The 13,291-nt window shown below is 50.7% G+C and overlaps 1 protein-coding gene across 5 annotated transcripts in view; it reads right to left on the bottom strand.

Moving 5' to 3' along the window:
- SMC6 (structural maintenance of chromosomes 6) overlaps positions 1–13,291 on the bottom strand; it is a 109,170-nt gene that overhangs the window by 24,138 nt on the left and 71,741 nt on the right. For all 5 annotated transcript variants that reach the window (XM_067544733.1, XM_067544735.1, XM_067544736.1 and 2 more), the window contains one exon: positions 11,375–11,512. In XM_067544733.1, the coding sequence (XP_067400834.1) occupies positions 11,375–11,512 (138 nt within the window). The remainder of the gene's footprint in view (positions 1–11,374; positions 11,513–13,291) is intronic.

Raw genomic sequence — 13,291 nt, 5'->3', positions numbered from 1 at the left:
TACCTTGGAGGAGGGTAGGAGTTATCGGTGACCTGCTCTAGACAGCACGGCTCTGCCGAACCCTGCGTCTTCCCTCGCTTGTTCCACGATGGCGTAATGCGACGTGAACGTATGGACTGACGACCAGGTCGCTGCCCTGCAGATGTCCTGCAGGGGAACCCTCTCTAGAAAGGCTGCGGAAGAGGCCTGGGCCCTAGTGAAATGCGCTCTCACCGGCCCTGGGAGGGGTACTCCTGCCTGCTCATAGCATGCTTTAATGCAGGCAGTAATCCACTTGGAGATGCGCTGGGTGGAGACAGGCAAGCCCTTCATCCTATCCACCACAGCTACGAAGAGCTGTGTCGACTTCCGGAAAGGCTTGGTCCTCTCGAGATAGAAGGCCAAGGCTCGCCTGACGTCCAGCGAATGTCCCCTCCTTTCCTCCTCCGACCCATGGGGTTTTGGAAAGAACACAGGAAGGAAAATGTCCTGGTTACAGTGGAACTGAGACACCACCTTAGGCATAAAAGCCGGGTGGGGCCTCAGCCGGACCTTATCCTTATAAAAAACCGTGTAGGGGGGCTCCGAGGTTAACGCCCTCAGTTCGGAGACCCTTCTGGCCGAGGTGATAGCCACTAGGAAGGCCACCTTCCATGACAAGAGTAGAAGGGAGCATGTAGCCAAGGGCTCGAATGGGTGACCCATCAGCCCGTTAAGGACCAAGTTGAGGTCCCAGGGTGGCACCGGGTCCCGCACCTGAGGGAAAGTCCTCTCCACCCCCGTAAGGAACCTCACCGACATAGGGTGAGAAAACAGGGAGCGGCCCTCCATGGGTTGGTGGAAGGCCGAGATGGCTGCTAGGTGGACCTTGAGGGAGGCCAAAGCCAGGCCCTGCAGTTTAAGCTGCAGTAAGTACTCCAAGATGGCCTGAATAGGGGAGATGCTAGGGTGTAACCCTCTCGCTTCTGCCCACCCCGAAAACCTCCGCCACTTAGCTTTGTATGTTACTTGCGTGGACGGCTTCCTGCTGCCCAGGAGGACCTGTTGAACCTGCATGGAACAGGCTCTCTCTCCCTCCGTCAGCCACAAAGTCTCCAGGCGGTGAGGTGGAGGGAGGCCAGGTCGGGGTGCAACAATCTCCCATGGTCCTGGGAGATCAGGTCGCACCGTCTGGGTAGCGGAATCGGTTCGGTGATGGAGAGGTCGAGCAGCATGCTGTACCAATGCTACCTCGGCCACGCTGGGGCAATCAGGATAACGTCCGCCCTGTCCCTCTTGATTTTTAGGAGGACTTGGGGCAGGAGCGGGACAGGGGGAAAAGCATACATTAACTCCCCTGTCCAGGGAACCAAAAAGGCATCGGACAGAGAGCCCGGCTCGCGACCCCTGAGCGAGCAAAACCTCGGGCATTTCCTGTTCTCCGCTGTAGCGAACAGGTCCAGACGGGGAGTACCCCACCGTTGGAAAAGGGAAGCCACTATGTCCTGGTGTAAGGACCATTCGTGGCGGGGAGAAAAAACTCTGCTGAGGCGGTCCGCCTCGCTGTTTCGTACCCCCGGGAGGTGAGAGGCAGATAAATGAAAACCGTGTCTCACCGCGAAGTTCCAGAGGTGAATGGCTTCCTGGCAAAGTGCCGAGGAGCGTGCCCCCCCTGCCTGTTCATGTAGAACATGGCTGCCGTATTGTCCGTAAGGACTTGGACCACTCTGCCCCTGAGGAAGGGGAGGAAGGCCTTGCAGGCCAACCGGACCGCTCTGAGCTCGCGCACATTGATGTGCAGAGCTCTTTCCTCCAGAGACCAAAGCCCTTGGGTGCCCTGATCGTGAGAAATGTGGGCTCCCCAACCCCGATCGGATGCGTCTGTGATGAGCGTCACAGATGGGGCGGACTCTCTGAAGGGGACGCCCATCATCACTTCCCTGGGGTCCCTCCACCAATCGAGGGACAACAGCACCTGTGGGGGAACCAGGACCACTCTAGTTAGAGAATGCCTGTGTGGTACATACACCGAAGTCAACCACGCCTGGAGGGGTCTAAGCCTCAATCGGGCCAGTCTCACTACATACGTAGAAGCCGCCATATGTCCCAACAGCTGCAGGCAGTGCCTGGCTGTCGTCATGGGGGACAAGTGGAGATCCGATATTATGGCTGCCATCGCCTCAAATCTTGCTTGAGGCAGGAAGGCTCTGGCTTGTACTGCATCTAGCCTGGCTCCAATAAACTCAATACATTGTACCGGAGTGAGTGTGGACTTTTGCTCATTGATAATCAGCCCCAGTCTATCACACAAGTCGCGTGTGAGGAACAGACTATGTCTCACATGGGCACTCGACCTCCCCCTGATTAACCAGTCATCCAGGTAGGGGAAGACTTGAACACCTTTACGGCGCAGGTGGGCTACCACCACAGCCATGCACTTAGTAAAAACCCTAGGTGCTGAGGAGAGCCCAAAGGGTAGGGACCGAAACTGATAATGGCGTCCCGCTACCACAAACCTCAAAAACCACCTATGGGCCGGTAATATTGAGATGTGGAAGTATGCATCCTTCAAGTCAAGGGCGGCATACCAATCCCCTGGGTCAAGGACCGGAATGATTGTGGCGAGAGAGACCATACGAAACTTCACTCGCCTAATATACCTATTTAGGCCACGGAGGTCCAGAATGGGCCTAAGGCCTCCCTTCGCCTTGGGGATTAAGAAATACTTAGAATAAAAGCCCCTGCCCTCCTCGGCCAGTGGGACTTCCTCCACTGCCCCCAACGTGAGGAGCGACCCAATCTCCTGCAGCAGGAGTTGAACCGAGGCCGGATCCCCAATGGGGGACAGCCTTGGGGGGGTGTTGGGAGGGGAGGTTGTAAGCTGGAGGGCGTACCTCTTAGCAATCACCTCCAGGACCCAGCGGTCCGTAGTGATGGCTTCCCATTCTGAAAGGAAAGGGCGAAGCCTGTCCCCAAACGGCCGACCAGGATCCCAGAGAGAAGGAAGAGTACTACCCTCCTGCTCTGGGTCAAAAACGTTTATTAGCCTGATTACCCCCTTTTGCAGGCCCCTGCTGGCCCCTCGCAGAGGACCCCTGGCGGCCTCCCCTGCTGGGACCGCGGTAGCGCTCACGACCCCTCCTCTACTGGGGTGGTCGAGGAGCCGGCCTGGGCGGGGGCGGTGGTTGCCCTTGGGCCTGCGGTCTGGACTGCTGCCTGGAGGCCTGAGGAGTATACAACCCCAAAGACTTCAGGGTGGCCCGAGAGTCCTTGAGGGCGTGGAGCTTGTCGTCTGTCTTTTCCGAGAACAGACCCAGGCCATCAAACGGCAAGTCCTGGATAGCCTGCTGAACCTCTTGAGTGAGGCCAGAGGCTTGAAGCCACGAGCAGCGGCGCGTCACCACCGCCGAGGCCATTGCCCTACTGGCTGTGTCCGCCGCGTCGCTAGCCGCCTGCAGCGCAGCGGTAGCCACCGCAGATCCCTCATGCAGAACCGTGGAAAAATCCACCTCCTGGTCAGGGGGCAGCTGGGAAGCAAACCTCTGCATCGAGGCCCACAGGTTCTTATTGTACTTCCCAAACAGGGCCTGGTGGTTCGCTACTCTAAACTGCAGCGCCGCAGTAGAGTAGATCTTCCTCCCGAACAAGTCCAGCTTACGGCCCTCCTTGTCCTTAGGGGTGCTACCCTGACCCCCCTGACGGTCCCTCTGGTTGGCCGCATCGACCACCAGAGAACTGGGCGCAGGGTGGCTGTACAAAAATTCGAAAGGTTCCTTGGGGACATAATACTTTCGTTCCACCCCCTTGGAGGTGGAGGGCAGGGAGGAAGGGGTCTGCCAAAGCTTCCTCGCTATCTTCATGACATTGTCATGCACTGGCAAGGTCGCTCGGGAGGGTCCCAGGGAGCCCGAGGGCCCAAAGAGGGAGTCCTCCTCCTCAGACATGAGCTTAAACTCCATGCCCAAGTTCTCAGCAGCCCTCTTGAGGAGGTCTTGGTGGGCCCTGAAGTCAAACAGGGGCCCTTTACGGTCCCTTGCTGCTGCCTCATCCGGTGACGATGAGGAAGAGAAGGGTAGGGGTGCGGAAGAGGGTCCCTCCCCAGGGTCCGAGTCCTCCGAACCCTGCTCATGAACCTTAGGGGCCGGGGGGACTGGGGGGGCCACCACTGAGTGGAGTGACACCGAGCCCTGGGGCATAGAGGCATTCCAGGGTCCCCAATACGGCCATTGCCAAGGTCCCTGGGCCCACCCCGCGGCCTGCAGGGAAGGCTGATGCAGCCGCACCGCCTTCATGTCACCAGAGCCCCCCGTGCGTCGCTTATGCCGCCGACGCATGGAGCGGTCCGATGAGGACGACGTGGACCGGTGCCGACGTCTCCGGTGCCGGCGATGAGAGGAGGACGGGGACGACGACGACGACGCACCCGATCTGCCCCTGCGGCGAGAGGACTTGTGATGCCGCTTGCCCCCTCAAGACCGAGAGCGGTGCCGACGATGGTGACGCTGAGGGGAGTCCAGCCGTCCCGAGTTCGGTGCCGGTGCCATCACCGGTGCCGGTTGCAACGGTGCCATCATCGGTGCCGGCTGCAACGGTGCCATCATCGGTGCCGGTTGCACCGGTGCCGGAGCCGGCAACAGTGCCGAAGCAGGCGTCGGTGCCGGGATCAGCGGTGCCGCCAGATGTGAGTCGCTGCCTCTCGAAACGACCGACAGTGACCTCGATCGGTGCCGGGATGGGCTCCGCACCGTAGATCGTGAGCCCGAATCCCGGTCCCCACTCAAATCGGAGCTGGATCTGCAGCGACGGACTCGGGACCGCCCACGGTGCCGCGGTGCCGAGTCGCTCGACGACCTGGAGTTGGAGCTCGGAGGGGAGCCGACGCTCTCCACCCCCCGTGACCGTCTGGCAGGAGACTTAGATTGGGAGCGTCTCCAACCACCGGGACCACCCAGCGTGGGTTTGCCCCGAGACGCGGGTCCCTTGTCCCTCGGCCGAGGGGGGGACGGAGGCGTGGGCAAGGCCATGAGGGCTCGTGCCGCAGTAAACGCCTCCGGCGTCGACGGCCCTTGCAGGTGCACTCCCCCACTACCAGGAGTCGGGGGAGGCAGCCCGCGCGGAGACCCCGGTGCCGGAGTAATCTCAACGGCGCTTGGCTGGGGCGTCTCCGTACTCCCTCCACCCTGCGCGGGCCGGAGGGAGATCTTGGGTGCGGTCGAAGGCCGTGCCGTCTTCTTGGCCACTTTAGAGGCCCGCGGCGGTGCCGAAAGCGGTGCCGGTGGGGGGGCACTCCGCACCGACGACACATTCGGTGCCGACGGAGACCGGGACGGCTCGGAAGCCGGACGGAGCGCCGACTCCATTAGAATCGCCTTTAGCCTCGCGTCTCGTTCTTTCTGGGTCCGAGGCTTAAAGGACTTACAAATCTTACATTTGTCTCGACGGTGTTCTTCTCCAAGGCACCGGAGACAGCGGTCATGCGGGTCACTAATAGGAAAGGCTTTAGTACACAAGACACAGTTCTTAAAGCCTGTGGACCCCGGCATGACTCCGAGCAGAAGAGGACCCCGTCCGGGGTTCTAACTTATCACTACAACTATGAACTAACGAACTCTATAACTACTACTATAACAAGAAACTTTGAAAACAGTCAAACAACTAGGGAATGAGCTACTTGCACACAGCAAGAGGCGATAGTTCCAGTAACCGTCACAGGCGGAAAGAAGGAACTGGGGACCCGCGCAGCCAGCAGCGCCCTTTATACCGCGACATGAGCGCGGCACTCCAGGGGGCGCCTGAGCTGGCCATGCGGGGCTTGCTAGGGAAAAAAGTTCCGGGAATCTGTGCACGGGGCGCGCACACACCTACATTGGAATGCATATGAGCAATCACTCGAAGAGAGAACTAAGAGTAGACACCTGATGTGCAATGATACTGGGTTGAAAGGCCTCTGACTATGCCTTCTTGGAGAACGAACAGCATGGTTGGAATTCCTGGATTCCTGGAATTTGCATTGTGCTCTTGGCATCAGTTGTTCAATCTGGGCCAGACAGAGGAGTATACTTTTAGCATTTATACTCTCCTAGACAAAAGCAATGTCTTAATGATTCTGGAGGACAGACTGAAACCTTCTAGTGCTTCCTTCTCAACAGTTAGGCTGTAAGTTGAGCCCTTTCGTATCTGGATGAAGAAGAGCACCTCATGAGAGGATGGCCAGTCTCCATGGAAAATGGAATGGGGGCTCCAGTTTCAGCTTTATCAGGTCTGAGAACCAAGGTCCTCTCCACCAATGAGGAATTATTGGTATTATTGTCACCTTTTCTCATTTTATTTTCTGGACTACCTTCCCCAGTAGTGGAAAGCATGGAAATGCGTAACATAGGCCTTGCAGCTAACTGTGCCATAAGGCATGTGTCCCCATAGATTTGGAGTCTGCCTCCCTTGTAAAGTATTTTGGCCTTTTTGAGTTCGTAGAATTCATGAACAGGTCAGCTGAAGGAAGGTCAAATGTCTGAACAATGAGATAAAAAACATCTATGAGCCAGGCAGCCTTTTGGTTCAGGTCCCTTTTAAAATGGATAACTCAGGGGGAAAGGAGAAACTGAACCACCCACCTCATTATTTCCATTGATTCCAGTAGTAGCACCAGACTCCTTGTTTACCCTTGGTTGTTTAAATATATGACCAGTGGTATTGTCTGATTGAATCAGGATGTGGTTTCCCCTTACGGTGAGCCAGAACCTTTGCAGAGCTAGTTTGACCACTTTCAGGTCTACGAGGTTTATACTGTGAGCCTTTCCTCCTTGGAAGAGGCATTGGGCTGTCTGGGTTTCCAAGTGAGCTCCCTCACGCCCCAGACTGGTGTCAGCTGGAAGGACTAAAGGTTCTGGAAGGCAGATGGGCGTGCCTTTGTGGACTTTGTCGTGGGCACCATTGTAAGGAGTTGAACCCGTGTCAGAACCTATACTTTATCTTTCATGTGTTCCAGGGAGTGGTCCCCCACACCTTTAATACGAAGGCTTGAAGACTTCTGACGGGTGATTGTGCACATGCAGTGATTCCCTCTGCACGACACCAGAAGTGCTAGCAGTTGGAGGCATAGTGCAATGGTAGGCCTCCTGCAGCTCTGGTGCACGAAAATACATTCCTAGATGGAACTGGAGAACTTTTCTTGGAATTGATAATGAAGCTATGTGCCTGGAACAGACTCAGCATCCAAGGAAGTTGGCTAGTATTGCCACCAATATCTTTGTAAAAACCCTGGGGGCCGAGGACAGGCCACACAGGAATGTTCAGTTCTAACAACGTTTGCTGCCCTAGGCAAACCTCAGAAGACTGCAGTGGCATGTTCTGATGGGGAGATGGAGATATGCATCTGCTAAGTCTACTGAATGTAAGAAGTCCCTCTAGGACAGGGATGACCTTTTAGAGGCCAGGGTGGTGGTCATCATCATCATCTTCTTCTTCTCCTTTATGCCGCTATCCTGGTGATGGTTGCGGCAGCAGCATGAACAGTAAGGAGGACCAGACCTCCCTTTCATCTGCAACAGGTTCTTCCTGGGGGATTCCCAGGCAATCCTATGCCAGCCAGGAGATATAATCCCTCCAGCGTGTCCTCGGTCAGCCTCAGAGCCTTCTCCTAGTGTGATGTGCCCAGTATACTTCCAAAGGAAGTCTACCCGAGGGCATCCTTATCAGGTGCCCAAATCACTTCATCTGACTCCTTTCAATTAGGAGGACTAGCGGCTCCATTCCAAGGCTTTCCCAAATAGCCGAGCCCCTCACCCTATTTCAGAGAGTCAGCCAAGCCACCCTATGGAGAAATCTCATTTCTGCTGCTTGTACCCACAATTTCATCCTTTTTGGTCGTTACCCAAAGTTCATGACCATAGGTGAGGATGGGCATGAAGACGGACATGTAAACGGAGAGTGTCATCTGAAAACTTAGCTCCTGCTTCACCACCACAGATCACTACAGTGCAGTGCCCTCATACTTAAACTCTTCGACTAAAGGCAGCTGTTCCCCCTTCACCTGAAGGGAACAGTTCACTTTCTTCTGGGAAAGAACTGTGACTTCTGATTTGGAGGTGCTGCTTCTCATCCCAGTTGCTTCACACTTGGCAGTGAAGCGTTCAAGTGCGAGTCGGAGATTACAATCTGAAGAAGCAAAAAGGACATCAGATGCCACCTCCAAGTCCCCGTACTGGATACACTCCCCAACTTGGCTGTGCCTTGATATCATGTCCATGAACATCATAAACAGGAGTGGGTACAGGACACACCTGTGGCAGAGTCCAACACCCACCCTGAATGAACTCGACTTAATGCCAAGATTGCGGACACAACTCTCACTCTGGGAATAGAGGGACCGGATAGCACGCAGCAACGGCACTGGCACCTCATACTCCCACAGCACTTCCCACAGGATATCTTTGGGGAACAGGGTCATAAGCCTTTGCCATGTCTACAAAACAAAGGTAGACGGGGTTAGCAAACTCCCACGACCCCTTGAGTATCTGTGAGAGAGCAAAGAGCTGGTCTGCTTTTCCATGTCCAGGATGGAAACCACATTGTTCCTCTTGTATCCGAGGTTCAACTAACGGGCATGGCCTTATCCTCAACACTCTGGCATAGGCTTTGTATGGGAGGCTGAGAAGTGTGATCCCCCTGTAGTTGGAACACACTTTCTGGTCTTCTTTCTGAAATGAGAAAGAGGCCAGGGTCTCCATCCAAAATTGTGTTTTCTTCATTCACTTGTTGAGCCTTTTAAGGTCAAGAATGGCTCTGAGACACTCCCAAGCCGATCCTTGTGTGCTTCTGTACAATGAAGCAGATAGGATGGAACCCAGTGAACCTGACAGAACACTCTCCATCACTGCCATATCCAGAAGATGAAATATTTTGCACTAGATCAGACTGAGTTTTATGGGGTCATTGTAGCAGGATGACTGATTGAAGAACAGATGGGGTGAAGCCCACAACTTGAGGGAGTATCTTTGGCTCACTATTTTCCTGACCCACTTGACTGTGGTTGATGAAAACCATTCTTCTAGGAAATGGAAAATCCTGCCCCTTACCTTCAGTTGTGGGCAGAGGTCTATGCGATCGTTGTCATAAAATGGATTTGGGGACAAAGGGAGAGCTGATGTCCCACTGGCCATAGGTGGTGCCTGGCTACTAAGCTGGAAGCAAAGGGTCCAGCTGAGAATCTCATTGCATTCATTGATGCATCAGCTACAAACACTGTTGATAAGGAGACTTTCTGTAAAGTACAGCCAAAGTCAGGGTAATCTCTGTCTTTAAAGATCTTTTAGCCAGGAAAGAGATGCTCCTGCAAAGCTGGAATATGCCAGGGACACTCGGATGGTGACTGAGGAGTCTTTAAAACCCTTTTTGAGAGTGGTCTCCATCTTTCTAACTGTGGGTTCCTAATGAGCCAAATCAGCTGGTAGGAAGAATTTAATCAGAAAAATATGAATGATAATTGGGAATCATTTAAGAGCACCTTACAAGATTCCCTAAGAAACCACAATTCCATAATTAAGGAAGAAGGTCATACTGGTTAAAAAACCAACCGTATTTAGAGGGGAAGTGAAGGCAGCTATGAAAAATAAAAATAATAATAATAATAAAACAAATGGAAGAAAGGGGAAGTTGATAGCAATGAATATAAATTAGAAGCTAGGAACTGCAGAAAATTGATAAGGGAAGCCAAAGGGAAACAAGGAGAAATCTAGGGCCAGCAAAGTTAAGGATATAAGGAGGAGTTTTTAAAAACTATATTAGGAACAAAAAATATTGACAATGGTATCAGTCCATTACTAGATGGAAATGGTAGAATTACCAATAATAATGCAGAAAAGGCAGAACTGTTCAATAAATATTTCTGTTCTGTATTTGGGGAAAAAACAGATGAGATAGTCTCATCATATGGTGATAACACTCTCTCCATTCCATTGGTATCAATGGAGAATATTAAACAGAAGCTACTAAAGTTAGACATTTTTAAATCAACAGGTCCAGAGAAACTGTATCCAAGAGTTTTAAAAGAGCTGGCTGAGGAGATCGCTGGACCATTAATGCTCATTTTCAGTAAGTTTTGAAGCACTGAGGAAATGGCAGAAGACTGAAAGAAAACGAATACTGTGCCAATTTTTAAAAAGGGTAAACAGGATGATCTGGGTAATTCTAGGCCTACCAACCTGACATGGATTCCAGACGAGATAATGGAATGACTCATTAACAGGCAGAAGGTTTAAAGCAAACAATAGGAAATACTTTTTCCACACAATGCACAGTCAATCTGTGAAACTCATTGCCATAGGATGTTGTGAAGGCCAGAAGTCTAACTGGGTTAAAAAAAGAATGAGATAAGTTCATGGAGGGTGTTTGGACCCACTTTCAGACTTGGGGGAGGCACTGGTGGCACTACAAGCCTCTCCTCTTTGTTGTGCAAGGGTCCCCTGGGACTTACCCCGAGCTGAGTGGTCAGGGTCGTCTTCACTTTTGGAGCCTCTCCCTCCTCTGCACTGGGGTTCTTGGTCTATTTTTCCCTTGCTGGAGTCAGGGCTGCCTCAGTGGGTAGGGTATCCCACCTGCCTGTTCAACCCACAGCCCCGGTACCTAATGGAGTTAGGGACAGAAGGCTGGGTGCAGGCTGGGCACAGTTCTCCATCTGCTGAGCCTGGCAAGGCTGCCTCATATATACAACACAATTTAGATTTGACCCAGTGCTTTCTTCGCTGCTCTGCCATGCCTCTAAAAGGCAGTGGAGCCCACAGGGAGATGCAGCAAGAGAGGCGCAGGGAGGGATAAACCCTGAATGGCTAATTGACCCAAGGAGGAGAAGGAATGCCAAGGAAGAAGAATACTGCTTCCCACCACCAAAAAAACCATGCAGAAAAATTCAAATAGAAGGAGAGAAAGCAGGAGCAAAAGAAACCACCATTATCTGCGGCTTTGGAGTCAGAGAATCTGGAAGCAAGTGGGACCAGAGTAGACTTGGCCAGACCACGCGGTGCCAAAATGCTGATCCCATCTTTCAAAGTGGCAGAGAGAAGAGAACAGCCCAGATGCCAGAATTGTGGGAGACGCTGGCTGCAGAAAGACTCAAGTTAAGTGATACGATTAGAGTCACAATAATGTTTCATTAAGACATATCAAAATGAAATTAGACCCCATACATTTCTAGTTATATTTAACGGACCTAGCAATAAATACCTAAAGAGAACTAAAATATGGACAATAGCATGCAGGATAGATTTCTTGTGTACTTAGGGTAAAAGCAAGGGGACTATGAGACTAGTTTTAAAATACACAGAAATTTCATTTAAAAGAGCTAACAGCTGACTATCTAAGTAATAAATGGACCTTGAATACCTACCTTCAGTCCCCCACAAATTGTCAAAAAACATAATACCTTTAATTCTTTTTCTTTTGCAGCTAGCTCGTCTTTAAGTTTTTTTATGGATGCCAAATGCTCTCTCTGTCTCTCTTCATAGTGCTTCCAGTGGTGTTTACTCTTTTCCACTTCTGAGTCAGCTTGGTTTAATTCATCCTGTTTGGAGCAAATCAAAATGTTACATTTAAACTGGTTGTGGGAGATTTGTGAACACCTCCCCAATGTTTACTGATTTAAAATGGGGGAGTATGTTGAGTCATTACTGCTCCACTAACATACAGTAGTTTCTAAATTTTCACTTTTAATAATGTTGTTGCCTCTTAACTCCAGTGGCTGTAATTTATGTGAGGATGCCAGGATGGATAGCATATTACCTTCCTGCTGTAAAAAGGCGGGGAAAGAAGTACCACACAAGCATCACAACCCTCTACCCCAAAACATCCCTACTGGACTTTTCCAGGACAGGATTTCAGTCACTGGGTTGCAAAGAACTTGTTAACATTAATGAAGTATCTTTTCCTTCAAGCATTATTAGATACATGTTTTCCTGATGCCTTTGAGGGAATAGTAGGACCCAAATGAAGACATCTGATTAAACCAAATATTAAACTAAAATGTTGATATAAACAGAAATTTCATAAATTTTGGGATCCTAAGGTTGGGGCAGTAGTGGTTCTGCCAGTGAAAGACAACCACACCTTCATAAGGGGTCTTCCTTCCAAAAGACCCCATGGGTCTTAGGAATCATGACACACTACACTCCAGTTTTAAAGCCTCACTTACAGCCATTCAAACCAAAGATTTTTCATATATTTATTAAGGAAAGCTTACTTTGTGGCAAACATGCGGTTCATTGTCTAAAGGTATGATCATAGTCTGTAAGTGAGACTTTCATTTTCTGCCCTGGTCAAACCCTTGATACAATTTGTGATGAGCAATGGATTCCAACTTGATGGCTACAAGCAAGCAACGTTACACCCACAAATAGCCATTACTCATCCTAAACAGATATTTTGTGCAACCAGACTAACAGTTGTGGCGCTAAGAGGGGAAACAGAGAAATTACCAGCTGAGATTGCAGACAGGCCTCATTAATTTTTTAAGACAAAGTAGCAATCCATTGGTTGTTACCAACATCAAAGGTATCCAAAAAAGGATTATTACCCTGGCAGAGGGAAAATTCTGGAGCATAAGCCTCCAAAGAAACCTAGATAAAATGTCCTCCAAACTAACAAAATCCTCAGCATGACAAAGACAATTTGTGTAAAAAGGCTCATAATTCCTGTCCAAGACTTTTCGTTCTGATCCACCCACTGCACTCAGTATCTTAAGTGGCTGGTGCTAGTCAGAGCAAGACAAGTCATACGTTTCGCACCTACACCAATGCCGAAGACAACATGCCAATCAGTACCCTGTCCAGAGACAGAGACCCATTCCTAAATGAACAGCAGCTGGAAAGGGTTCATAGCCACCAGTTCAAAATCAAAAGAGGTTTTACTCCTAATGCAGAGAATTAGGCACTCAGAGATCAAAACAGACATGGCTCTGGCTGTAATTTTAATCTATAGTAAAAATTTGAAAAGATCCAAAACTTCATTGCATCATTCTTTTCCTGAGAGGTCATCAGCATCCAAGTACTTCCAATGGCTAAGATTGCTAATGCCATGTATCACTTCATCCCGAGCATGTCTCTCAAAATGCACCTGCTGAAATTTCTTCTGAGGACATAAAACCAAGCACTTAGTGAAATTCAGAATTAGGCTTCATTCTCAGATAACATCCAATGCCCTTTTGTGGGCAGAGAAGAACAAACAACATGCTGAAAGCCAACTCATTTTTTACTCTAGACATTTGCTTAATCACTACAGAAACAAGCACATTTGGAAGACAATTTTTTTTTAAAAATCTCTTAACAAACATCTTTCAGTTCGTTTT

The sequence above is a fragment of the Emydura macquarii genome, unplaced genomic scaffold (genome assembly GCF_026122565.2).
Source record: "Emydura macquarii macquarii isolate MOO-44397 ecotype Brisbane River unplaced genomic scaffold, CSIRO-AGI_Emac_v2 contig_1027, whole genome shotgun sequence".
Lineage (NCBI taxonomy): Eukaryota > Metazoa > Chordata > Testudines > Chelidae > Emydura > Emydura macquarii.
This window is presented reverse-complemented; position numbering and strand designations above follow the sequence as displayed.